This window comes from Acanthopagrus latus, chromosome 15 (assembly GCF_904848185.1).
Source record: "Acanthopagrus latus isolate v.2019 chromosome 15, fAcaLat1.1, whole genome shotgun sequence".
NCBI lineage: Eukaryota > Metazoa > Chordata > Actinopteri > Spariformes > Sparidae > Acanthopagrus > Acanthopagrus latus.
In genome coordinates this window covers 26,062,784-26,084,662 of record NC_051053.1, presented here as the reverse complement: position 1 = coordinate 26,084,662, position 21,879 = coordinate 26,062,784, and the positions used below count along the sequence as shown (strand labels likewise).

The 21,879-nt window shown below is 43.9% G+C and overlaps 1 protein-coding gene across 1 annotated transcript in view; it reads left to right on the top strand.

The window, feature by feature from the left end:
- The first annotated feature begins 8,808 nt into the window (after positions 1-8,808).
- The window catches only part of LOC119033782 (protein kinase C epsilon type-like), a 58,340-nt gene continuing 45,269 nt past the window's right edge, over positions 8,809-21,879 (top strand). Inside the window, exon 1 of the mRNA XM_037124317.1 lies at positions 8,809-9,156. Within this exon, the coding sequence (XP_036980212.1) occupies positions 8,809-9,156 (348 nt within the window). The remainder of the gene's footprint in view (positions 9,157-21,879) is intronic.

Sequence of the window (21,879 nt, the reverse complement as noted above, 5' to 3'; positions counted from 1 at the left end):
GGAGAGGGAACTTTGGGGATTTCACTGCCGGATTATTTTAATGCTATCGGGTGCTACAAACAAATCAAAATGTATCAATTACATCATCTTTGGTTGATGACATTCTTTATGTGTACGATCAATCACGAGACGAGTCTGTGTGTGATGTGAGATGGGTTGACGACCAACTCTACGGAGACTGTTGGGTTCATTTTGCCGCACAGTTTTGATTTCACACACATTTTAGTGTCGAGTTCATGCTCAGTGCTGTTTTCAACCTTGTTTCCAGCAGCAACAGGAGACTAATTTTAGAAAAAGCAGCTCAAGTGCCAGTTGCTAGAATAAATGTTGACACTTCACTATTTCTTTATGTTGTGAAATTATGTTTCTTTAAGGTAAATTTTCAATTTCATGTTGTGACAACGATGTGCTTATCCTCTGTTAGTTGTTCATGGACAAGAATTCCCTTGCGAAGGTCGGAAAAGATTGTGTTTTGACTCAAAAAATCACAAACATGGCTGGAAAATGTCCCACCGTCTCGTTATAAATATCCAGTGGTTTCATGCTGGAACATCATCTTGAATGGTGGTTTCTGTCTCGGCCGCCACCACAGTCATCACGCCACCAACCGTCTCCTCGGCCTCCTGACACGAATGTCAGCTCAAATACTCGTAATGTGGATGTGAAATGACACGAGTACAAACATTTTACTGGACTGTTTCTCGCAGTAGTTGGTGGAGACCAAACCTGAGCGGAAAGAAGAGTAAACACTGGAGCTGTAGATTCATCAGATGGACACAAAAACAACTGAAAACAGGAGGAAATGTTTGAACTAACAGAACCGTATCAGCTGTGAGGCACCAGGGTGTGTGTCTGTTTTTAAAATACATTAATGCAGCTTCTCAAATCCAAACGTATGTTAAAGTTTTGTAGGTCATAAAGCTCATTAGGCGCCTGTCGCTTCTTTGGATCTGACCGAAAGAAGTAAACAGAACTTCTGCTGTTCTACGGTTATTAGATCTGCTAAATGGAGAAACGGGAATTGACATCCTCACTGTGCCTGATGCGATTTGTCCAAGTGTGCGAGCGTCACTGGGAGCTACGAACCAAATATGGTTCTCGTACCAAACTGAAAGAACAACTTGTTTGTCGTCAAGAACTGAAACTCCTCAGTAAAGGTGACAAAAAGATTGTGGTACAGGAGACAGCATGCAGAGAGGAGTGAGACGTGCCCGTGTCTGAGTCACTTCCTCTGAGGTTAACTCCCACACTGAGTAAGAAAGATGGTTCTTGGGAAAAAAGAAAAAAAAAAAAAGCTGAATTAATGTATCAAGATTATTAAGTGCCATATTAGGTTCACATCACACATATATGAGCTGACTTTCACGTCTGTTTGGAGCTTCAGCATTGAAGAGACGTCAGGAAACTAAAACAAAAACAAAACAAAAACACGATGATAAATGTTGAAAATTAAAGCAGCTTATTGCGATCTGTATGTACGTTTGTTCTTCAGCGACCTCTGTTGGCTGTGGTAATTATTGCAGCTGTGCAAAGGAGGAAGTTACATCACAATGTTTTCCTGAACCTAAACCAAACTGTGGTCCAAATACGTGTGTCACTGTGACGCTACAATGGTGATAGTTGTGTTTTTGGTCGACCCTTCGTTGTCAGCGTCTGACGTTCTGTTGTTTCAGGAAAACATCGAGGTTTTGGTCAAAATAAATACGTTGCTTCTGTAAGTTCAGTTGCAAACGTACCTTTCGTCGTAACTTCAGTTGTGTCATCTGAACATCTTGTGCTTGTTCAACCCGACCTCGACCTCGACCAAGTTTGCCACATATCAAAAAACGTGTAATGGTGTAATGCGCTGCCTTCACTGTTAACCCTGCAGTCATTCTGCAACGTGAAGAAAAGTTCCCACCTGTCTCTGGTTTCTTGCAGAAACACAGATTACCAGAATGCATTCTGGCGGACAACAGTTCCAATATGTTTTATCTGCTCTAATGCGAGAGGCCTTCCAAATTCATTTGAGTCTCCGTCGTTCACTGCTTCGCCACGTTTAGCTTACCAGACAACTCTGGATGATTCTCACCTCCAGCCTGCGTTATCTGACCGCAGCAGGTATTCTGGCAGTCAGCCACTTTGTGAGGAAACAGCTGGTTTACTGCAGACTGGCTTTTCCTTTCTACACCCCTCCTGGGACACACAACACTACCTCCTGCTCTTCGCGGTGCACCTTGCTGCCGCTGCTGCTGATGCTGCTGACATACACTTCTTTCTTTGTCCTAATTTTCGCAGCTCTTTTTGCCAGCGACGAGACCATCTGCCTTGCCTCTAAATTAGGGAGGGTATTTATCAAATGTCTTGTGATGGGAATACTGATCCGCTTCGCCTCGCAAAGTCGAGATAAATGACAAGGTCAAGGATATGGAGATATGCGCTCCTATCCACATCAATATTCATTAGCTAACTGGTGGGGATTGAAGTAAAAAAGAAAAAAAAAAAATAATTGTAAGAGTTTGGTGTCACAAGTGTCAGTTTAATGAGACGCGGTGCAGGGAGAAGCTTCTTCCTGTCATCTTTGTCGGTGTTTCTGACAAAACACGTTAGAATTAAAGTCTCCCAACTCCTGTCGACTTCTTCTTCTTCAACATTTCCAGTTTAATGGGACTGGCGGGGGGATGAGCTGCCGCCTTCCTACTAGTTTAAAGCTCTGAGGAACAGCAAACAGCGGTATTAAACCCCGCTGTTAGCCTGTGGGAAATTGGTTTGGCTTGTTGTTATTCCTGCAGCTTGAATTGAATTCTATTATAGATCGTTTTTAACCTCCCCCAGAGGACCGAAGTACGGGATATTGATTGGCTTACACAAAGAACCCCACTGTGAGGAAAATGAAAGGAGGAGAAAGAGAAAAAAAAAAAAGGTATTGATTTTTGACAGTTTGTTTATAATTAAACTAACTAACTGCACCAGACGTGGATGGATGAGGATTATGAAGATATGCAGAATACCGAGCAGCCTTATGAGCAGCGATGTCACTTCTTCCATCCCTCGCTCCTGTTTTAATGTCTCTGGCTGCCAGCTGTGTGGAGTTTAATAGAGCAGATGTGCCGGAAAAAAACAAAACAAAACACCGAGACGACACATTTGAACACCATCAAGGCCGTTTTACTAAAGACAGGTAGGACGAGAACACAGACGCCAACACACTCAGATGTGGAGTGAGAGTGAGCAGAGAGTGAGAGCTTGTCAGAGGGAGGGAGGGAATTAACTGGGCCCTGGGAAAAGATTACAGGAAAGATTATCATGGTGGACTGATGTTTGGCGCCCCCTGCTGTCTGAAAGCTGCCAATGCAACTGAGATTTTATTCACAGTTAGAACAAGTCAATGATGACTTAAATTTTATTATTGACCAAGAAAAACATACTGAACTAATCAATTTCAATCAACAATCAATTAATCAGTCAGTCTTTATTTATGTAGCATCTTTTAAACAAATCTTTTCTTTCTTTCTTTCTTTCTTTCTTTCTTTCTTTCTTTCTTTCTTTCTTTCTTTCTTTCCTCCTCTCTTCCTTTTCTTCCTTCCTTTATTTTCTTTCTTTCTTTCCTTCCTTCTTTCTTTCTTTCTTTCCTTCTTTTGTCTTCCTTTCTTTTTTCTTTATTTTCCTTTTCCCCTTTCTGTCATTCTTTCTCTCTTCCTTTTCTTCCTTCCTTCCTTTCTTTCTTTCTTTCTTTCTTTTTCCTTTATCTTCTTTCTTTCCTTCTTTCTTTCTGTTCTTTCTTTCTTTTTTTCCTTTTCGACATCATTTTTTATTACCCTCTCTAACATATAACAATATTCTCACTGCTTCATGTTGATGTTACGTAGTAAAAACACAGCTGATCAATGAAAATATCACATTATCAATACTGACACATTGGGATGTCGGCCAACTCGTCCTACAATCAGCTCGTCATTATTTGACAAACTGGGAATGAGACTCAAAAATCAATTTTTCTTACAAATAGGACCTTTAATTTGTGAGATGCTGAATTAGTTTCATAAGAAGAGATGAAACGAGCAGTAATAATTCCCTATGTGGATTTTTATCTTCTATATTAAAGTACAATATTTGAAATACAATCGATTCCAATTAACATCACAAGTGTTTTTTTTTTTTTTAAGAAATGTCTCTTTCCTGTTTTTTTCATTTTGCTCCTCCTGTTGGAAACTTCCTCCTTTCATTCCTGCAGCCACTCAAAGTGGAAACTAACTTTCCTTCGGCCACAGAGACGTTACTGTCCTGCTGTGACCACAGCTACTGTCACCGTGACAACAACAGTGAGATTTCTTTCCACTGGTGGACGGGATCTGACTGTTCGTTTGATTTAAAACAAGATGAATCAGGAGGGAGAGACGGCAGGACGTGGCCGGAGTCCCGGGGATTTCCTCGGCCTGTGATTGATTCGTATCTGCAGAGCTGAGAGACGATTGGCTGACGCTCCTAATGAGAAAACAAGGAGGCGAAGTGAGAGACAGAGGGACTCTGTTGCTTCCAGAGGATGGAGAGACGTCATCGTGGCTCTTTGGATGCTCATAACAATATCGTTTCTCTCAGTTTCAGAGGAATTCTTGACCCTTTGTACAAAAACGAAGCTGCCATTCGCTGTTGCTGCACCATTTTCCAACATTTACTCACTGTTTCCACGTCAGTAAATGTTTCTCATCAACACATCGAGTAGTGAACAACTTCCTTCAGAGGAAACATGCTGTTTATTCTCAGCCTCAACTCTTTGACACTTCAGTCTTTCTTACATTTTGTTTTTCAACCCACAGGTGTTACTAATAAAGTCTGAATGGAGCAGAGTCTCTGTTAATGTTTCTGATTTTTGTTTTTTATTGTTGGTAACTATTAAAAATGGGCATATTAGTAGCTTATTGTCTGTATAAGTCATTATAAAGGACTTATTAGCTCCTATATTGTGCATGAACATATTCTACAGCCGCAAACTAACACATTGTTGTGAACATTGGAGTTATTTTGCTTATTTGAATTGCTTATTTTTGCCAATTCAGCGTCTTTTGTAAGTGCTAAAGGAACTTTTACATTCACCATATCTGCTCTTTAAAGCTCGTAATTTAAATATGTGTGTAAAACAACAAATTTTGTTAGTTTTCCCAACTGAAAAAAAAATGCACCTTGTTGTGTGCTTTATTTCTGAAGCACTGATTTAAACTTTTCCCATGAAATAAGTTTATTTTTTGTGACATCACTAATCAGTGGTTAAACATTCGTGATCCAGTTGAAAAGGTCTGGTGGTGTATAGATTTCCTTTGCAAACATCGTGTTTAAGTTACATTTAAATGAAAACTTATGTGAAAACCTGAAGAAACAAAGAGTCCGACAGTGTTACAGCAGTGGACTGCTGCGTTTATTCTCAGCCTCAACACTTTGAAGCTTCGGTCTTTCTCACGTTTTAATTTTCAAACCACAGGTGTTACTAATAAAGAGCCTTCGTTAATGTTATCAGATGCACCTGTGTTTCCTCTCCTAGTCAACACGTCTGCGTTCTGGTCACTTATCTGATCAGAGAAATAATCAAGATATAGAATCGCTTTTTTGTTTTGTTCTTGCCTGCAGCTTCTTCTTCACTATGTAGGTAAATGCTATTCAACTTATTTTCTAAGTGCTAATTGGACTTTTACAATCCCCATAACTGCCCTTTAAAGCAGATTTAAATGTGTGTGTAAAACAACAAACTTTCTTTAGAAAGTTTAGATGCATGTTGTCAGCTTGATTTTTGTACGTGTTCCCTCTGTTAAACAGCCTGGATTTAAACTTTTTTTTTTTTTTTAGGAAATAAGTGTATTTTTTGTGCAGCAACATACAAAACTAATCAATGAGCAAATTATTCTACTAACAAAATGGTTAAACAGCCAGAATGAGAGGCCACGTTTGGCCTCCGGGTGAAAAGGTCTGGTAGATTTCCTTGAAAAACAGAACCAGAAAGAAAGAGTCCAACCCAACAGTGTTACCTAAACCAGAGGACTGCTGCATTACCCACAATGCAACGGAGCCTTTTAGTGACATCACCGGAGGCAGTTTATTAGATTTAAAAAAAAAAAAAAAAAAAAAAAATCTTTATACTACTTTTTCCACATATGCAGCAGCGCTCACACAGAGGCCTGTGGACGCGTCTGATGTGGAAAATGAAAAGTCCTGTCAGATAATCTGCGTGATGAGTTTTAAAACACGACGAAATGAAGCAACAGCGTGGATTGTAAATACGGGCCGGAGGGTGCAGAGTGGAGTTAGTGGCTCAGCTGGTGTCCTCTTTATGTCAGAGGTTGTTCAGTTCACGGGTTTATATCCTGCAGGGAAACATCGCTGAGGTTTGGAACCGCGTCCTCTGTGATCCTGAGCTCAGGTGAGACAGCAGACAGTCTCCAGGAGAGGTCAGCAGCGGTGAGGCGTTCAAATGTGCTGAGTCGTTCCTGTGTAGCCGTGACGTCACGTCACATCCTCACAGCTCTCTGACATGATGAGAAACAGTTTCCAACGTTTCCTGCAGCACCGGTGTGTGAACACGCCTCACTCAGACTGTTTTAACCTGTCGAAGTCTCAAACAGACTCGCTGGCGACAGACAGTCCAGATTTTTTTTACCTGCAGAAGTGTTTTTTTTTTCTAACAATCAATAAGCTTTTTTTGTTTTGTTTTGTTTTGTTTTTTTTTTTACAGCTGGGTGAAGTTAACACAATGTGTCGCTGGACCACAGCAGTGATGGCTGCTGGAAATGATCCTTTGTTCACTTCCCGATGGAGAGATTCAGTTTAAAATCATCCATTTCCAGCTCACACAGTCACTTACCTCATTAGTGATGTCAAGACTTCCTGAGCAATTAAGTCTTAAGTGCTTTTCTTTCTTTTTGTTTCACTTTCAAAGAGAAAGCACAAACACAACCGTTGAAAAGGTCGACAACTTTCTAAAACAAGCATCTTTTTTATGCTGAGAAAAGTCTTTGTTGTTCCCTCTAAACTACGAATCATCTCCGTCTCATGCTGAGACGACTCGCCGCCTGGATGCAGATGATGACTGACTGCAGATAAATGTTCTGTTGCTTTGTGTGAGTCGTGAATTGCTGTCGGCCTTGAACAGAGTCTGTCTCGTACAGCACGTCTCGGCTCTAATAACGCTGAGAGACGCATGTGATCACCGGCAGAATCTGAACATCTCGACCATCCTGTGGCTGATGTTGTTTCAAGACAGACTCGCTTCACACATAAATCACATTTAAAGCCCGAGGAGAAACGCACACAGCTTCATGAATGCATTCTCATGTTTCTATATTATCAACATAAAGCTTTTATTTGTGCAGAAGAATGCAGAGAATTGAATTTCTCTGCTGTCGGCGTGTCACATGTTTGGCTGCTTGACTTTTTCCATTCGACCCTGTTGGTTATGAAAACTTGAAACCAGGGATTTGTGCTGACATGCACCGTTTTTAACACAAGAAATATGGTTAATAATCCTGTCTTGCAACACAATCTTGAAGGTGTAGAGAATTAGAAGGCTACTGTCAACACACATGGATACTTCAGGAGGTAAAACTGCTAAATTTGATCCTTGGTTGACCAAATTCAGGCCCTTTTTTTTGATATTTTATTTGAGGTTTTTTTTTTTGATAACTTATTGTTTCTATGAGCAGCACAGTGCTGCACACCTCACTGGTCATGTGGTTAATATGGCGTGCAGTCGTCTCTTTGAAATTCCAGGCATGCCTCACATATCCCTCCATCCATCCCCTGAGGTCCCATCTTTCATGGAGCTGGCAGTTGGCCTTTTCTAATCGAGTGGATGGATGGATGAGCACCTCACACCTGTTCCACCGCGCTACATCCCCCTCCAACAGTGTTTGGGATGCACGGCTAAGGTGCAATGTGGAGCCTTGCTCAAGGGCACCTCTGTGGGACGATGTGAGGTGTTTCATTTTTCTGGGAATATATTCTCTCCTCCTCCTCCTCCCCCGTCTGTCACACCAGGCTCCGACAAATCTGACGTGTTTTTCGCATTTCCTGCACCGGAGAGAGAGAGAGAGAGAGACGGAGCGCAGCGTCGAGGAGGGGGAGCGGCAGCCAGAGGTATGTGCACGGGAAGTTAAGATCAGCAGCAGTGGCTGAGACCAGGCCGCGCACCGAGCAGCTGGAACCCCTGTATACTCACCTCCCCTCCGGCCCGGGTCTGCCCCTCCTCTCCGCCCCTGCTGCTGCTGCGGCTCTCACCAGCCGCTGACTGGTCGCAGCGGTCCGGCTCGAACATCCCCGATGCGCCGCGGCGGCTGGAGCCTCACACACCACCAGCCACACGGTGCGATGCAACACGGGCCAGAGCTCCAGGGGCGCCCCGCCGCAGCTAACGGGAGTTTTTAGGTAAGGGAAAGAAAAAAAAAAACATGACAGAGCGATTCACATCTGGGGCCTTTCGCTGGTGTGTTTGTCGCTAACTCTCGGCTCCTGGTGGCGATTCATGTTTCCTCCGCGCACTTCTGAGGAAAGAAGCGTCTCCAGCTGCTGCTGCGGCGGCTGCTGGTTAGTTTTTTCGCGGAGGGGAATCGGAGCTTATTCGAGAAGTGCGGACGTTTTAAGGAGCCACCAAAAACACACGCCAGGCTTTTTAGTTGGCGTTTTTCCTCCGTCACATTGAACTGGCAGGATCTGGAGTGTGCGCCTGGAGGACCACCGGTTGAACCAGCGCCGGGATTCAGGAGTGGATTGTTTTTGAAGTGGTGGCGAGCAGAGAAAGGTGTGCTCACAGGTTCAGGGATCTAGTGCTGGAAACGTCTCGGCATCATGGTGATCTTCAACGGGCAGCTGAAGATCAAGATCTGCGAGGCTCTGGAGCTCAAACCGACGGCTTGGTCCCTGCGTCACGCCGTCGGCCCCAAGACCCAGACCTTCCTCCTGGACACGTACATCGCCCTGAACGTGGACGACTCCCGTGTGGGCCAGACCTCCACCAAGCAGAAGACCAACAGCCCCACGTGGAACGACGAGTTCACCACGGAGGTCCACGACGGCCGCAGGATCGAGCTGTCCGTCTTCCACGACGCGCCGATCGGCTACGACGACTTCGTGGCCAACTGCATCATCCAGTTCGAGGACATCCTGCACAACGGCAGCAAGCACTTCGAGGACTGGGTAAGACCTGGACGTGACACCCTGACACACACACACACACACACACACACACACACACACACACACACACACACACACACACAGACCGGGGCTGATGGTCCTTACCTGTGCAGGTACAACAACCAGCAGGGCTGCATCATGGCTGTTTGTCTCACAACAAACAAAACAAACAAATAAACCAAAACCAAAGTGCAACATCCAGATATATTTAATTTATGGCGACATTAACCTGAGAGAACAGAAAACACTGTCAGCAGGGTCCAGGGGGAGAACGTTTCTCTGGACGTTTTTATTTAGGAATACGCTCCATCTGAGCTGCACCGATGAATCCAGTGTGTTTTGATCCTGGTGCTTTGTGGCACCTGTTCAAACACACCTGATTCAAATGAACGAGTCGTTATCTGAGCTGATAAAACATGCAGGATATAATCGATTTAGATTGTGTTTGAGTCATTCTAAGGACAAAAAAATGCTTAACTGTGAATGTGTTCTGGTTTATTTACTCCTCTATGACACTAACCTGAATATTATGGGTTGTTCAGGACGTCATCATTGAAACACCGATCAATGACTTTCGATGCTGGTCCCTGCCAACCAATCACAAGCATGCTGCATGCTTATTGGCTCTCTGACTCTGATGACATGAACTCCTCAGGTGTTGAAATTTGGCCTCTAATGACGAGACATTTGAAACTCGATACTGTCGAGGCGATTCGATTGTTGCCATAAAGTTCCGCGGCTCGATACCTCACACCGCTGGGCGACAATATTCACCATGTTCAGACATTTTATAGACCAAACAGCTAATCAGCTGAGTGAGAAAACAACTGCCAATGAAAATAATCGTTAGTTGCAGCCGTTAAGTCTCATCTAGAGGTTTTGGGGCCAACGCTTTTCATCGGAGAATCTTGAATAATCAATTAACAATACTCAATAATTTGCTGTGGATCAACTGATACGTAACTAAGAAAAGTACTTCACTCACATTCTGAATCCTGCTGGGAGACAAAGAAATCAAAACAAAACGTTATTATGACTTCATGTCGGTTTGAGTGACTCGCTCAGATAAGTGCGATTTAATGACTCCTAACATTAAAAAGAGGCCCCAGGAAGGTCCTGTTGGGATCAGGCGAACAAGCTGGAAGCACAACATGAACATGATTAACATATTCTAATGAATTTGTGAGCAACCAGTCGTCTGTTTCAGTCAACAACAACAAAACAACAACAAAAAAATCAGCTGAATCTTCAGCTCTCTGTAGCTGCTGAATATTCCACTATGTTTTTAGACGTTGTGGCCAAAAGTCGCCGTAACATTCGTCTGTTGGAAGGAAATTATGAGTATTAGACGGCAGCTTTTACTCCCCCCCACACACTCCAACACAGTAGATTCAGCTGTAACAAAAAAATGCAGATTTCAGCTTCAATAATCTGTTAGAACCAACGATAATCAATATTTATACAGACATGATTTATGCAATGCAAACACTGTTGTCCTGCACACACAGTCCTGCAGCTGCAGGACATGAATGACCACTGTACACACACACACACACACACACACACACACACACACACACACACACACACACACACACACACACAGTATAGATTCTGTTACCTTTGTTGTGCTCTTGTTAGATGAACCAGTGACCCACAGCAGAGCTACAAAAGAGGCGAGAGTGGGTGTGGTTGGCCCACACACACACACACACACACACACACACACACACACACACACACACCAGCACCAGCAGCATGAAGGAGCTGGTCATTGTTGTCTGAGGCTGCTGAAGCAGACGGATGTTTGAGTGTATTATTGATGAGGCCATCAGGTCCATTAGAGAGAGAGAGAGGAGGAGGATGAAACAGGAGGAGGACAGGACGGAGAAAAAGAAAGTACAGCCCAGCGCGTTTTCCTCTTTTCTTTCAAGGCCGAGCATTGGGAGGCTGGTGAGGCCGGAGAGATGTTCAGGGGCTGTAGGAGCTCTGAGAGACTCAGTTCCTGACTAACGATTTTAGAACGAGTTGAAAATGACTCAACTGACAAACATCAGCGTGAGTCGTGTTAGTCGTCTCTGAACCGTGTTCAGCACACTACGACGAGTGACGACACCTGGTGAAAGAAAGCATGTCGAGTTGTCAAGCAGCACAATATTTGAGAGAACCACCTAGATAATCACAGATTGTGTCTAGTGGGCCGAAGACAAACGCTGCCACTGCTGTTTCAGATCACGTGGTCGCACACTTCAGCCTAAATATAAAATTTTGTCGCACCGTCTCCAAAACGTGGTCGCAAACCACGAACCATTCACTAGAAATGAAATGATCCTTCTTGATCTGTGTTTGTTTTGGAGCAAGCAACATTTCGCCGCGCACCCACGGGCAAGCGAACGTGTCTGGACGTAAGTTGCAACACGCATGATGTCATCTCAGACGGAGAAGAAGTTGGCATCGCCGCCGAGGAGCCGCACAGCCGGTGCAGTGTAGTTTCCCAGTGAGTAATGCCGACGTGAGTGATAGTAATCTCTACTCACAGGTCGGCTATTAGGTGAGTTTGAGAAGGAGATAAATTAAAACGTGGATCTGACAGCGTCACGTGGCCTCACGCTGCTTCTGTTTCTTCCTTTCGTCCTGAGTTTGAGTCGACAAATCAGACTGTTTTTTTGTGAAGTTATTCTTTACAAATTTAAAGCGTGCTCCACTTTGATGTACAGGGAGGCTATTGATCTTCTGTTGAGTCACTTCATCTTTTAAATGATCGTATATCTGTGATGACATCATGAAGAGCTGACAGAATGCTCCTGTGTAAATATAAAAATGAGTATTAGTCTGAATTTTACAGTTTAGTTGATGGAAAAGTCACTCAGCCTGGAACCAGATTGTAAAACATTGCTTCTGAACTCCAGGCTTGATTTATTTGTTATTTTTGGGCTCTGGCTGGTTTGCAGAGTTGTGTCTGGTGAGTTCCCATGCAATTTTTTTTCCTTTTTTTTTTTTTTGCAGATCTGACTTAAGACTTACAAGAATATGTGGTTCTACCAGCAATCAGTGTTTTTCCCCCCAAATCCCAAGATGTCCTTAAATGTCTTGTTTTGTCCACAACCCAAAGATATCGAGTTTACTGTCACATTGGAGGAAAAGAGACCAGAACACATTCACATTCAGGAAGCTGGAAATGAGAGAAATTTGACATTTATTCCTACATTTTTGTTTCAATTTTTTTTTGTTTCACTCCCCAAAACTGCAGCCTCTGTGGTTGACGTGTCATAGATGAAATAGTTTATTGATTAATTGACAAAAAGTCAGTGGAGTAACCAAAAGTTTCAGCAGTGCGACTGCCCCTGAATGCATCACCAGCCCCCCTGTTCTCATCTGTTGTTTGCGTCCATGACTGCGGCTTTCACACCCATCTTTACACTCCCTCTCATCTAATAACACCTCCCTCCTCCTTTAATCGTTCTTTTTCTCCGACTGTATTGTTAAAGAGTGACTCAGCAGCAGCAGATGAAAGATCCGATGTAGATCCACATCAAGTAAACCCCCCGCAACATGTTGAAATTCAGGACTTTTTTGTCTTTCCGAGGTTTTATCCCATGATGCAAAATTAGTCCTACAGCTAAAAGAAAAAAAAAAAAAAGGTGGCGGCACCGACCTGCTCTCACTGCATCTGAAGGTGCTGAAGGGTTTTACTCCGGCTTAGAAACAAAAGCATCAACTGTTTTTTTGTTGTTTTGTCTCTGAAGCAGATATTTTCAGTTAACGGGAGCCTCAAACTCGTGTTCTGACACGTACCGGCTCATTTAGTTGAATAAATAACTTAAGGACTAAAAATATCAAATCGTCATTGTCCTCCTGCAAGCCTGTGCACGGCCTGCCATCAGTCATCTACTGCAGAAATTATACCAGCCGAGCCAGTCGCGCACACACACACACACACACACACACACACACACACACACACACACACACACACACACACACACACACACACAATGTCATTATTCATGCAGGTGTGAAAAACAAGATCCAACGATATGAAAATTGTTGTGTAACGGATTGTGCAAAATGCCTCAGCAGACTTTCATGTTTCCTTCGTGTCCACCTGGAGCGGAGCGTCAACACGTCACTGGATCTTCTTTTAAAGTGACGATTGTCTTCTTTAATTTGTGTAATCGATGGAAGTACCTTGTCGATACAGAGCTTCATCCGCCACACAAGTCATACGTATGATAATTGTGGCTTTTTGAGCAGGAAATGATGCTGTTATTAATTTTGTTTAAAGGAAGAGTTCACCCTAAAAATGAAAACTTTTCTCACTCTGATGAAAGTCAGGTGAAATTTTGTCATCCACGAAACATTTCTGGAGCTTCACAACAAACAGTGTTCTCCTAAACAACGGACGAAGCTGGGGGAAAAAATTAAAAACATAAAATGGCTCCATACAGCTCATCTGGCCAAATCTTAAGTTTCCAGAAAAGAGCGTTACTTACGCACTTAACCGAGGTCGAGCTTGTGCACCCACTTCAGACAGAGTGCACTTAGCGATGCTTTTAGCTTAGCGGCTACAGAAAATATTTCAAGATGTAAAGTTTTTCTATTTTTACTTAAGTCCTCAAATTCTTCAGTTTTTCAGAAGTTGTTTATGTTCCAACGCTGTTTCGTTGTAAAACTCCAGGAACGTTTCGATGACTGAAAAAACTTCACCCAACTTTCTTTCAGCACTTCAACACATCAAGTTCACCAATAAACAAAATTAAGCAATTTCATCAGTTTCACAAATAAAACAATTACCAGTCAACAACCAACCAACTGGATGAACAAATGGATGATTAATTGAACACGAAACACAAGGAAGCATCAAGAATTAGAGCGAACACAACATGTAGAGTTTGTGTCTCGCTGTGGTTGAAGCTTTGAATGAAGGGCTGTTCGAAGGGGAGCTGAACAGGCATGATTTCTGCTCCTCCCAACAGAGATTTCATGTGTAGGCAGCCGCCTTGTTAGAACTTGTCATTAAAGAGAGACGCAGCGGAGAGAGGGAGGACAAGCGTTTGATTCTACTACAACAGGCAGTCGAGCGAGGGGAGGAGGAGACGAGAGGGAGACGGAGAAGCTGTCGACTTTTAACTGGTTAAACGAGGGAGGGATGGGGAGGCGGGGGTGTTGGGAGGCAGGTTTTGATGCTTTCATTGAACTGAACTGCAGAAAACCGACAGAAGGCTCCGTCTGTCTTATGTAACTTTAAGCGTAAATGAGCCCTGAAATGTCGCCGTTCATCCGTCCGATCATCTGGGAACTGGACAGGACGACTGGTGGAGATGTTGTACAGACAGAGATCGCCGCTCTCGTCCGGTGGTATTTCAGTCACAGCTCCTCTAATAGCATTTCTCCGTTAAAGTTCGTCAGGCTAAGTGGTCTGCACACGAGCACTTCCCATCTAAACACACATCCCACGGCGCGGCGCTCAGGTGAAGAGGCACTTCACACACTTGATTGTTTTTTAAAAAAAAAAAAAAAACAGCGAGGCAAACAACACTCCGACACAGACACTTCAGTATCCAACAGTAATCATATAATCTCCCGCTCTGTAGCGTCTCTGACTCTCGCCGAGGTGTTACAGGTGTGATCTGAGCAGCTGTGCGAGCTTGACGTTGATTCTGAGTCAGTGGTGATGAAGCCTCCCTTCAGCCTCAGTGGATTTTTATTAAGTGTGGACACATTTGGATGAATCTTAAGGTCTTCTTAGTCAGAGATTCACACCTCTCAAGTTTGATGGTGAAAGATCTCGTGTAGAAATGGGACGATTTTTGGAAGATTCACGCTTCTTTAACGTGAATATTTCCCAGTTTCCTCCCTCCTCTGTGACACTAACCTGAACATCTTTGGGTTGCGTAACAAAACAAGACATTTGAGGTCGTTACCTCGGCTCTTGGAAACAGATTTACAACAACTAATCAACTAACTGAGAAGACAATCCACAGATGATCCTTATTTATATGCTTCTATTCGGCCCTCTTCTTCGTGTTCGTGTTCCTCAGCAGCAGATTTTGTGTTTGGTTCCCCTTGAGGATTTATTGGTTAAGCTGTTGGATCAAATCATTCTGTAACTGATAAGTCAGCCAACAAGGACAATAACCAGCAGGCAGCGTTTTAAATCACTGTCATGGTAAACCTCATGACAGTACTGCGCCACAGCCTGCAGTCGAAGCAGCGTTTCTGCGCCGAGAGTAATGACAGACCAAAGAAACAGATGGACTGATTACATCTCCAGTGTCGAGTGTCGGTGGTCTCTCTGCCAGCGTCCTTGTTCCCAGCTGTGGTTGCTACACTGTTAGTTTGGTGTTGATGTTGAGACGGAGCCGTGCGGTCGTCCTGCGGGTAAAAGTGTCGACAACGGTGGTTCGGATCCCACAGCAAGGAGTCTGCAGAGACGCCAGAGCTTCAGCTTTGACTGACGAGTGAAACAATGTGACGCGCTACAACTTTCATGTCGGTGAGGGACCTCCCCCCCCTCGTCGCTGAAGCAGTCACTGTAGTCATCCGAGGAATGTGGAGCGCTGTGGGCTGCAGATTCTAATTAACCGTTTGTTCTTGTGCAAAGACGTTTATGCACCAGAAAGATCAAAAGCACAGAAGCTGCTTTTTGAATGAAATGATTATGAATCAGAGACGTACAGAATCAGTGCCAGGCACCCAAAAGATTGTAGATAGTAACACTGATAAATACTCTTATCGCAATGATTAAGTTGTCAACTTATAGTACGAATCCTTAGGACTCTTTCCTGGTTGTCACTGACATCGACGCGGCCCGTTTTCTACATTTTCTCATTCTAATTCAGTTTTTCTTTTGCTTCACTAAAACACCTGTAATAACTTTCTCCACTGCCTTTTTGCATTGATTCTGGGTCTGTTAGCGGTTTGCTGTGTTGCTCAGAGGCACTCCAACGCTTCATTAGAGTCCTCTACGGTTTCCCGAGCCTCTGTTAAAGTCTCATACAGACAGAGTTAGAGGAAGAACTCTCTTGTTGACCCTGTTTCCCTGCGGGTTGTAGTAGAGGGGTGTCCTCACTGTGGACTGGAGGAAACAGGGGCTGGGCTGTGTGTGCGTGTGTGTGTGTGCGTGTGTGTGCGTGTGTGTGTGAGTCTAATATTAGCAGCAGTGTGTTTGAGTCACACAGTAGGCCCTACTTCCTGTTTTCACTGTCCAAGTTTACTTCCCAGAGAAAGAAGGGAAGAGGGAGATGGAGAGGGATGGCTCCCCAGGTGCCCCCCCCCCCCCCGTAAGTTCCTGTTGTCATCCATCTATCTGCCGTCCTGTCGGCGTACAGTGTGTCGCTTACAGTACGAAAAACAGTCCCGCAGTCGCACACAGACATGTCAGGAATGCAAGAGGAAGAAAAAAAAAAGAAGAAAAAAAAAGGCTGCTGGTGACGACAGCTTCTCTGCTTCTCATGCTGCTGCTGTCGGCGCCACTTAGCTCCAGCAGAACTTTTCACAGCAGCAGAAATGAGATGAAATATCCTTTTTAACAAATAGCCAAGAAAAAAAATCAACTTACTGTACGGCTTATCCTTTACATTTTCTAATCTCTCTCTCTCTCAACTCTCTGCATGATGAGTGGTGTCATCACATGCAACCGATTTGTATCGATCCATCTGAAGTAGATCTCCACACGCATTAACAGACTTATTATGTCCAGAAATGTACTGCTTGGGTTTCAAGAGTCAGGCCAGCAGTCAGAGCCAAACTGATAAACTCACCACAGTTCTTTCACCGGCTCTGATGATGTTACACATAGAAAGTAATAATCTCTAGACCCTTTTAGATAGAAAAAGCGGCACATTTGCCGCAAGGTAAAGGCTGCAATGTGTCTTTCTAAAACGGAGGTGTAATATGAGGTAGATGTAAATGTGATGTGACGTGAAGCACGAAGTTGGGCTGTGAACAGTGACAACGAGTTTGTCTTCAAAATAAGAGCTTTACATTACACCCCATTGGAGTGTAGAACTGGGTTCTTAGCGGGGGGCTTTTAATTTGAAAGTAGCGACTGTTAGTAGCTTGCTGCTACAACAACAAGCGGACAGTGAAGACAGCTACAGAGACCGAGGAGACGCTGCAGCTCCTGGATCTCAGCAGCTGTCCAGTCGCTCATCTTAATGTCCATGAATGAAGTGATGGACTGACTGCTGTGATCAGCTGCTTCCTGCATGTCATTGACAGCATCGCCCATCTTACGCAACAAAACAGACCCCCTAGATCTGCAGACCTAGCCACAAAACGACCAAATCGGCGGCTTGCTGCCCGGTATAAAAACAGCTTCTGATAGCGGTGAGAAATGCAGATTTATCACCTGAGACAAGACAAACAAATGTGAGATGCAGCTATAAGCGATGATTCAGTCCAGCAGTTCCCTCACCTGCTGCGTTTCTTTGGAAAAGCATCTGCATTTTACGACCCGATGGGTGAAGAAAGTCCAAACATGTGGATTCAGTCCTGACATACAGCACAGAGGTACAGACACTGCTGTGAGCTCAGCAGGACGAGAGAGGACAAAACACCCTCGTTATGAATCTGATGTGACACCTGATGATGAACCTCAACGGCTGTATGTCACAAATGCATTCAACAGATTTGTGGTAACTGTCGTGACGGCTTTGTCTCACAGCTTGTGACTCACATTGGACTACATCGTAAAACAGAAATCAATAATCAATAAATCCAGAACAGAATTACCTGCGTCCCCCGTCATGCAGCACAAACTCCTCAGTCAGGAGGTTTAATACCAACACGACACGACTAACATAATTGTGTTCGTGATCATAAACACACACCCACACTTCTACTTTTCTGTAAACATAAGGATGGTTGTTGTTTGATCCAACCCAAAGAACAAATCCTACATTAAAACTTTTAGTTTAGCAACGTTTTGATTGAATTCTGCAACAAAGAATAAGTAAATATCATCACGTTAAGTGCAAGAACGGCTCAAAGTAGCAGAGTTTGTGTATGAACTCTGCACATTCGCAGTTTTGAACTTTGTGTAACTTTCCCTGGACGTCCTCCTGCTCGCTGTTTATCTGTGCTGTGTTCCTGAGTGTGTAGCTGCAGGTCTCTTTGAGGATACATGCAGCCACATGACTCCAGCTTGACTAAAGCTCATGTGATTAGCTTTGGGACAGCTCTGTGTGTGTGTGTGTGTGTGTGTGTGTGTGTGTGTGAGAGATGTCTGAGAGGAATGCGTCTCAGTGTGATTAGGTTAACATGAAGCCTATTAAGCTTTCGGTTGACAACTTGTGACATTAATAATTGAATCCTTAAACAAACATCAGTCGTGGGGATAAGAAAGAGTGAAAAATAAATCGTGCAGGGAGCCCAAACTTGTTCACAGGCTCCTCTTTTCCTGGTGCAGTCGATGAACTTGTTGCCGTGTATACCAGCCATATAAAACAAATATCACAAACAAACAGAATATGCAGTCGAACACTACTAACTTGCACGTTTGACATCTGTGAACTTCAAGAACAGTCAGAAACCCAAACAGGACGGAGGGACATGAAGGAGAAGATCACACCGCGCTTCACGAAAACTTCTTCCACTCGTGTTTCGTCAATGCTTTTGACGGTGAAGCTGCAGCTGTGTCGAATGTTCGGTCTGCATCAGCAGCGAGTTCACGCAGCGCTCTCCATGAATCGAGTGTCCTCTCTTGTAAGACGCCGGCTGTAATTGGAAACGCTGGTGTTGTCGACGGCTTATTGAGCCTGTCGCCACGGCAACAGTGTTTTTAGTTTTTTCTTTTTTAATGACTTGTCAGCATTTTGTCCTGCTTGTTATTTAACTTTTTAATCTAAGACACGAGTGGATTTATTTAAACAGACAGGAGCTGGATGGAGTTGTTAGATAAAGCTAAGATAAAAGCTAGTAAGGTGACTGTGAGTGAAGAGTTTATCGATCCCGAGGTCAAAAGCAACTTTCTGTGCTGTTGATACGTATTCAGCTCCTAATACGGACTGTTGCAGCGACCTGGAGTCACTGCAGACTCGTCTCTGCTGCCCAGACTGTGATTCAGCGGTAAAGTTCAGATCTGTCTGGAGGTGTTCCACAGATGTGTCCAGCTGTTGTGCTGCTGGGATCAGACGTAGACGTGCTTTTGTCAGTTTGTGAATTTAAGATGTGTGGTGTGGCGTGTCGGAGGCCTCTCGGTGCTGCAGAGCTCTTTCTAAAGGCCAAGCAGCCCTCGTATAAATCTTTAAGAAGAAGCTAATGGTCAACTAATGCTTCAGGTATGTTTCCAGTTAGTGCTCGGGGGAAGGACAATAGGATTCATTGTGTGTGTGTGTGTGTGTGTGTGTGTGTGTGTGTGTGTACAGTTTAGTGTAGTTCATAATATTGTTTAATAGGAGAGGAAAAGCCAAGTTGTTGTGTAAATGTTATGTTATCCTATATGCGAGTTAGTGCATGTTGTGTGTGTGTATGTGTGTGAGTTTGTGCATGTGTGTGCATGTGTTTGTGTGTGTGTGTGTGTGTGTGTGTGTGTGTGTGTGTGTGTGTGTGTGTGTGTGTGTGTGTGTGTGATAACCCAGAGAAAATTCCTTTTATTTGACACATGGCAACATGTTCATGCAGATCTACAAGGGAACTGATGAAAGACAAAGAGCAAAAAAACATTATAGTATAGGCTGGTGTGTGTGTGTGTGTGTGTGCGTGTGTGTGTGCGCGCGTGTGTGTGCGCGCGTGTGTGTGTGTGTACAGTTTAGTGTAGTTTATGACCTTGTTTAATAGGAGAGTAAAAGCCAAGTCGCTGTGTAAATGTTAACATCAATGCATCTTGTTTGCCTTTATGTTATCTCATACGTGAGTTAGTGCATGTTGTGTGTGTGTGTGTGTGTGTGTGTGTAGATGAACTGCACTGTACATAGTAGAAGCAGATGGGTGTGTGGGCGGCCTCTTCCACTCTCCTCCGCTCACGCTGAGACGGGCAGAGCAGTACAGACGAGTGTGATGACAGAGTTACAGAGGAGACGAGCGTGTAAAGTGCCGTCGTCTTTCTCCAGGGACAGAATCCATCCAGCAGACGTGCAGTAACTTTCAGAAGTACGACCCTGTTGGAGAAGTGTGATTGTTTCTCGATTATAAGATGCATCGTAACGCGGACGCCAAAGATTTCTCGCAGATGGAGAGACAGATGATGAAAGGGAGACTGCGGCTTGTGTTGTTGGCTGAATTATGAGGGTTGTGAAGTCTCGTCACATCATCGCTCTTTCAGTTTGAACTGAAGGGCGACATGAGGATGATGTGATGTGGTGATAGGACGGGTTGTGCTTGGAGATGTTGGAGGCAGCAAGTCATAAAAGAAGCACCCAGTACTTTGAAAACAGACGTCGACAGTTGAATCATCATTGAATATTAACATCAGTGAAGATTCTCACCTCTGCGAGCACATCTGACTGTGCACATCTCACAAGTGATTTGTATTTTTGCCACAAGAAATGTGGTGCAGAAATGTCAAAGATAAAGTTTGTTTGAGATCAAAAGCAGTAAAACGTTACATCTAAGTTAAAGTTTTGTTAATGTACCCAAGTCAAACTTATAAAAGCATAATTACGACGAAAGAGGCACTTTTGATTTATGCTTTTAAACGAATGTTTGACTCGGGAACATTCACAAAAAGACCCTCGGTTGCGTTTTGGTGAGAGATGTGTCCGTATGTTGGATTTATCATCTCAGACATGTTTTTGATCAGCTCTGTCCCTGAAAGGTCCAGGTGTCTTTTAAAGGCTCACCTGTGGAGTAAATCATCAGATGACTTCATGGAGTTCAGTGTCGCTGGAAGACATCCAGTAACTCTGAGTGGAGATCAGACACATGCGTCCTGTGTCGCAGCCGCGTGCGTCTATTGTTTTTATAAATGTTCTGCATGTTTCTGTCTTTGTATCGGCCCTCTGGTGGCTCCACCAATATCTCCTTCCTATCTTCTCTCAGTGTTCTCTCTCTTTCCGCTGCCTCCCTCTCCCCTGTGTCCTCGTCCTCCTCCTCTTCCTCCCTGGTGTCATCAGCCCGGCCATCAGAGTCGGTTAGAGGTTGACGCACATGTTTCTCCTCCATCTCTTCTCTCTCTCTCTCTCTCTCTTTTGCCGTTGTTCCCTGACAGTGATGTTTATCTTCACATGTGAGAAACCACAAGGAAACGCTAACTGCCACTTTCTGCACAGATGCACATTTTGAACTCAGGGTGCACACGGGCATCTGCAGAGAGGACCTCTGAGACATGTGCACACTGTCGATGCTCGGGACGTTTACTGTGACGGTGAGCGAGTTACTGATCCAGAGGAACCATTTTAAACTGAAAACATTAAGCCTCGTTCATCCCTCTGAGGCGTTTTATATGATGCGGTGGATTTTAGTTTGGGATGTTTTTTTCCACAGCGAGGAAATAAATAACAGAAGAAAAAGATTTTGAGTCTGAAAGTTGAAGATTTAAAGTGTAAAACGTCTTTACAGCACATTAAACTTAAGCCTTAGTAGTTCATAGGAGACAGAGAAACTGTTTGTGTTTCTGTGTGTGTGTGTGTGTGTGTGTGTGTGTGTGTGTGTGTGTGTGTGTGTGTGTGTGTGTGTGTGTGTGTGTGTGTGTGTGTGTAACCATAGCTGGCCTGTTCACTGTGTTGCTGCATCACTTATTCAACAGGGACAAATTAGGCACAGACAGACGTGGCTAAACAG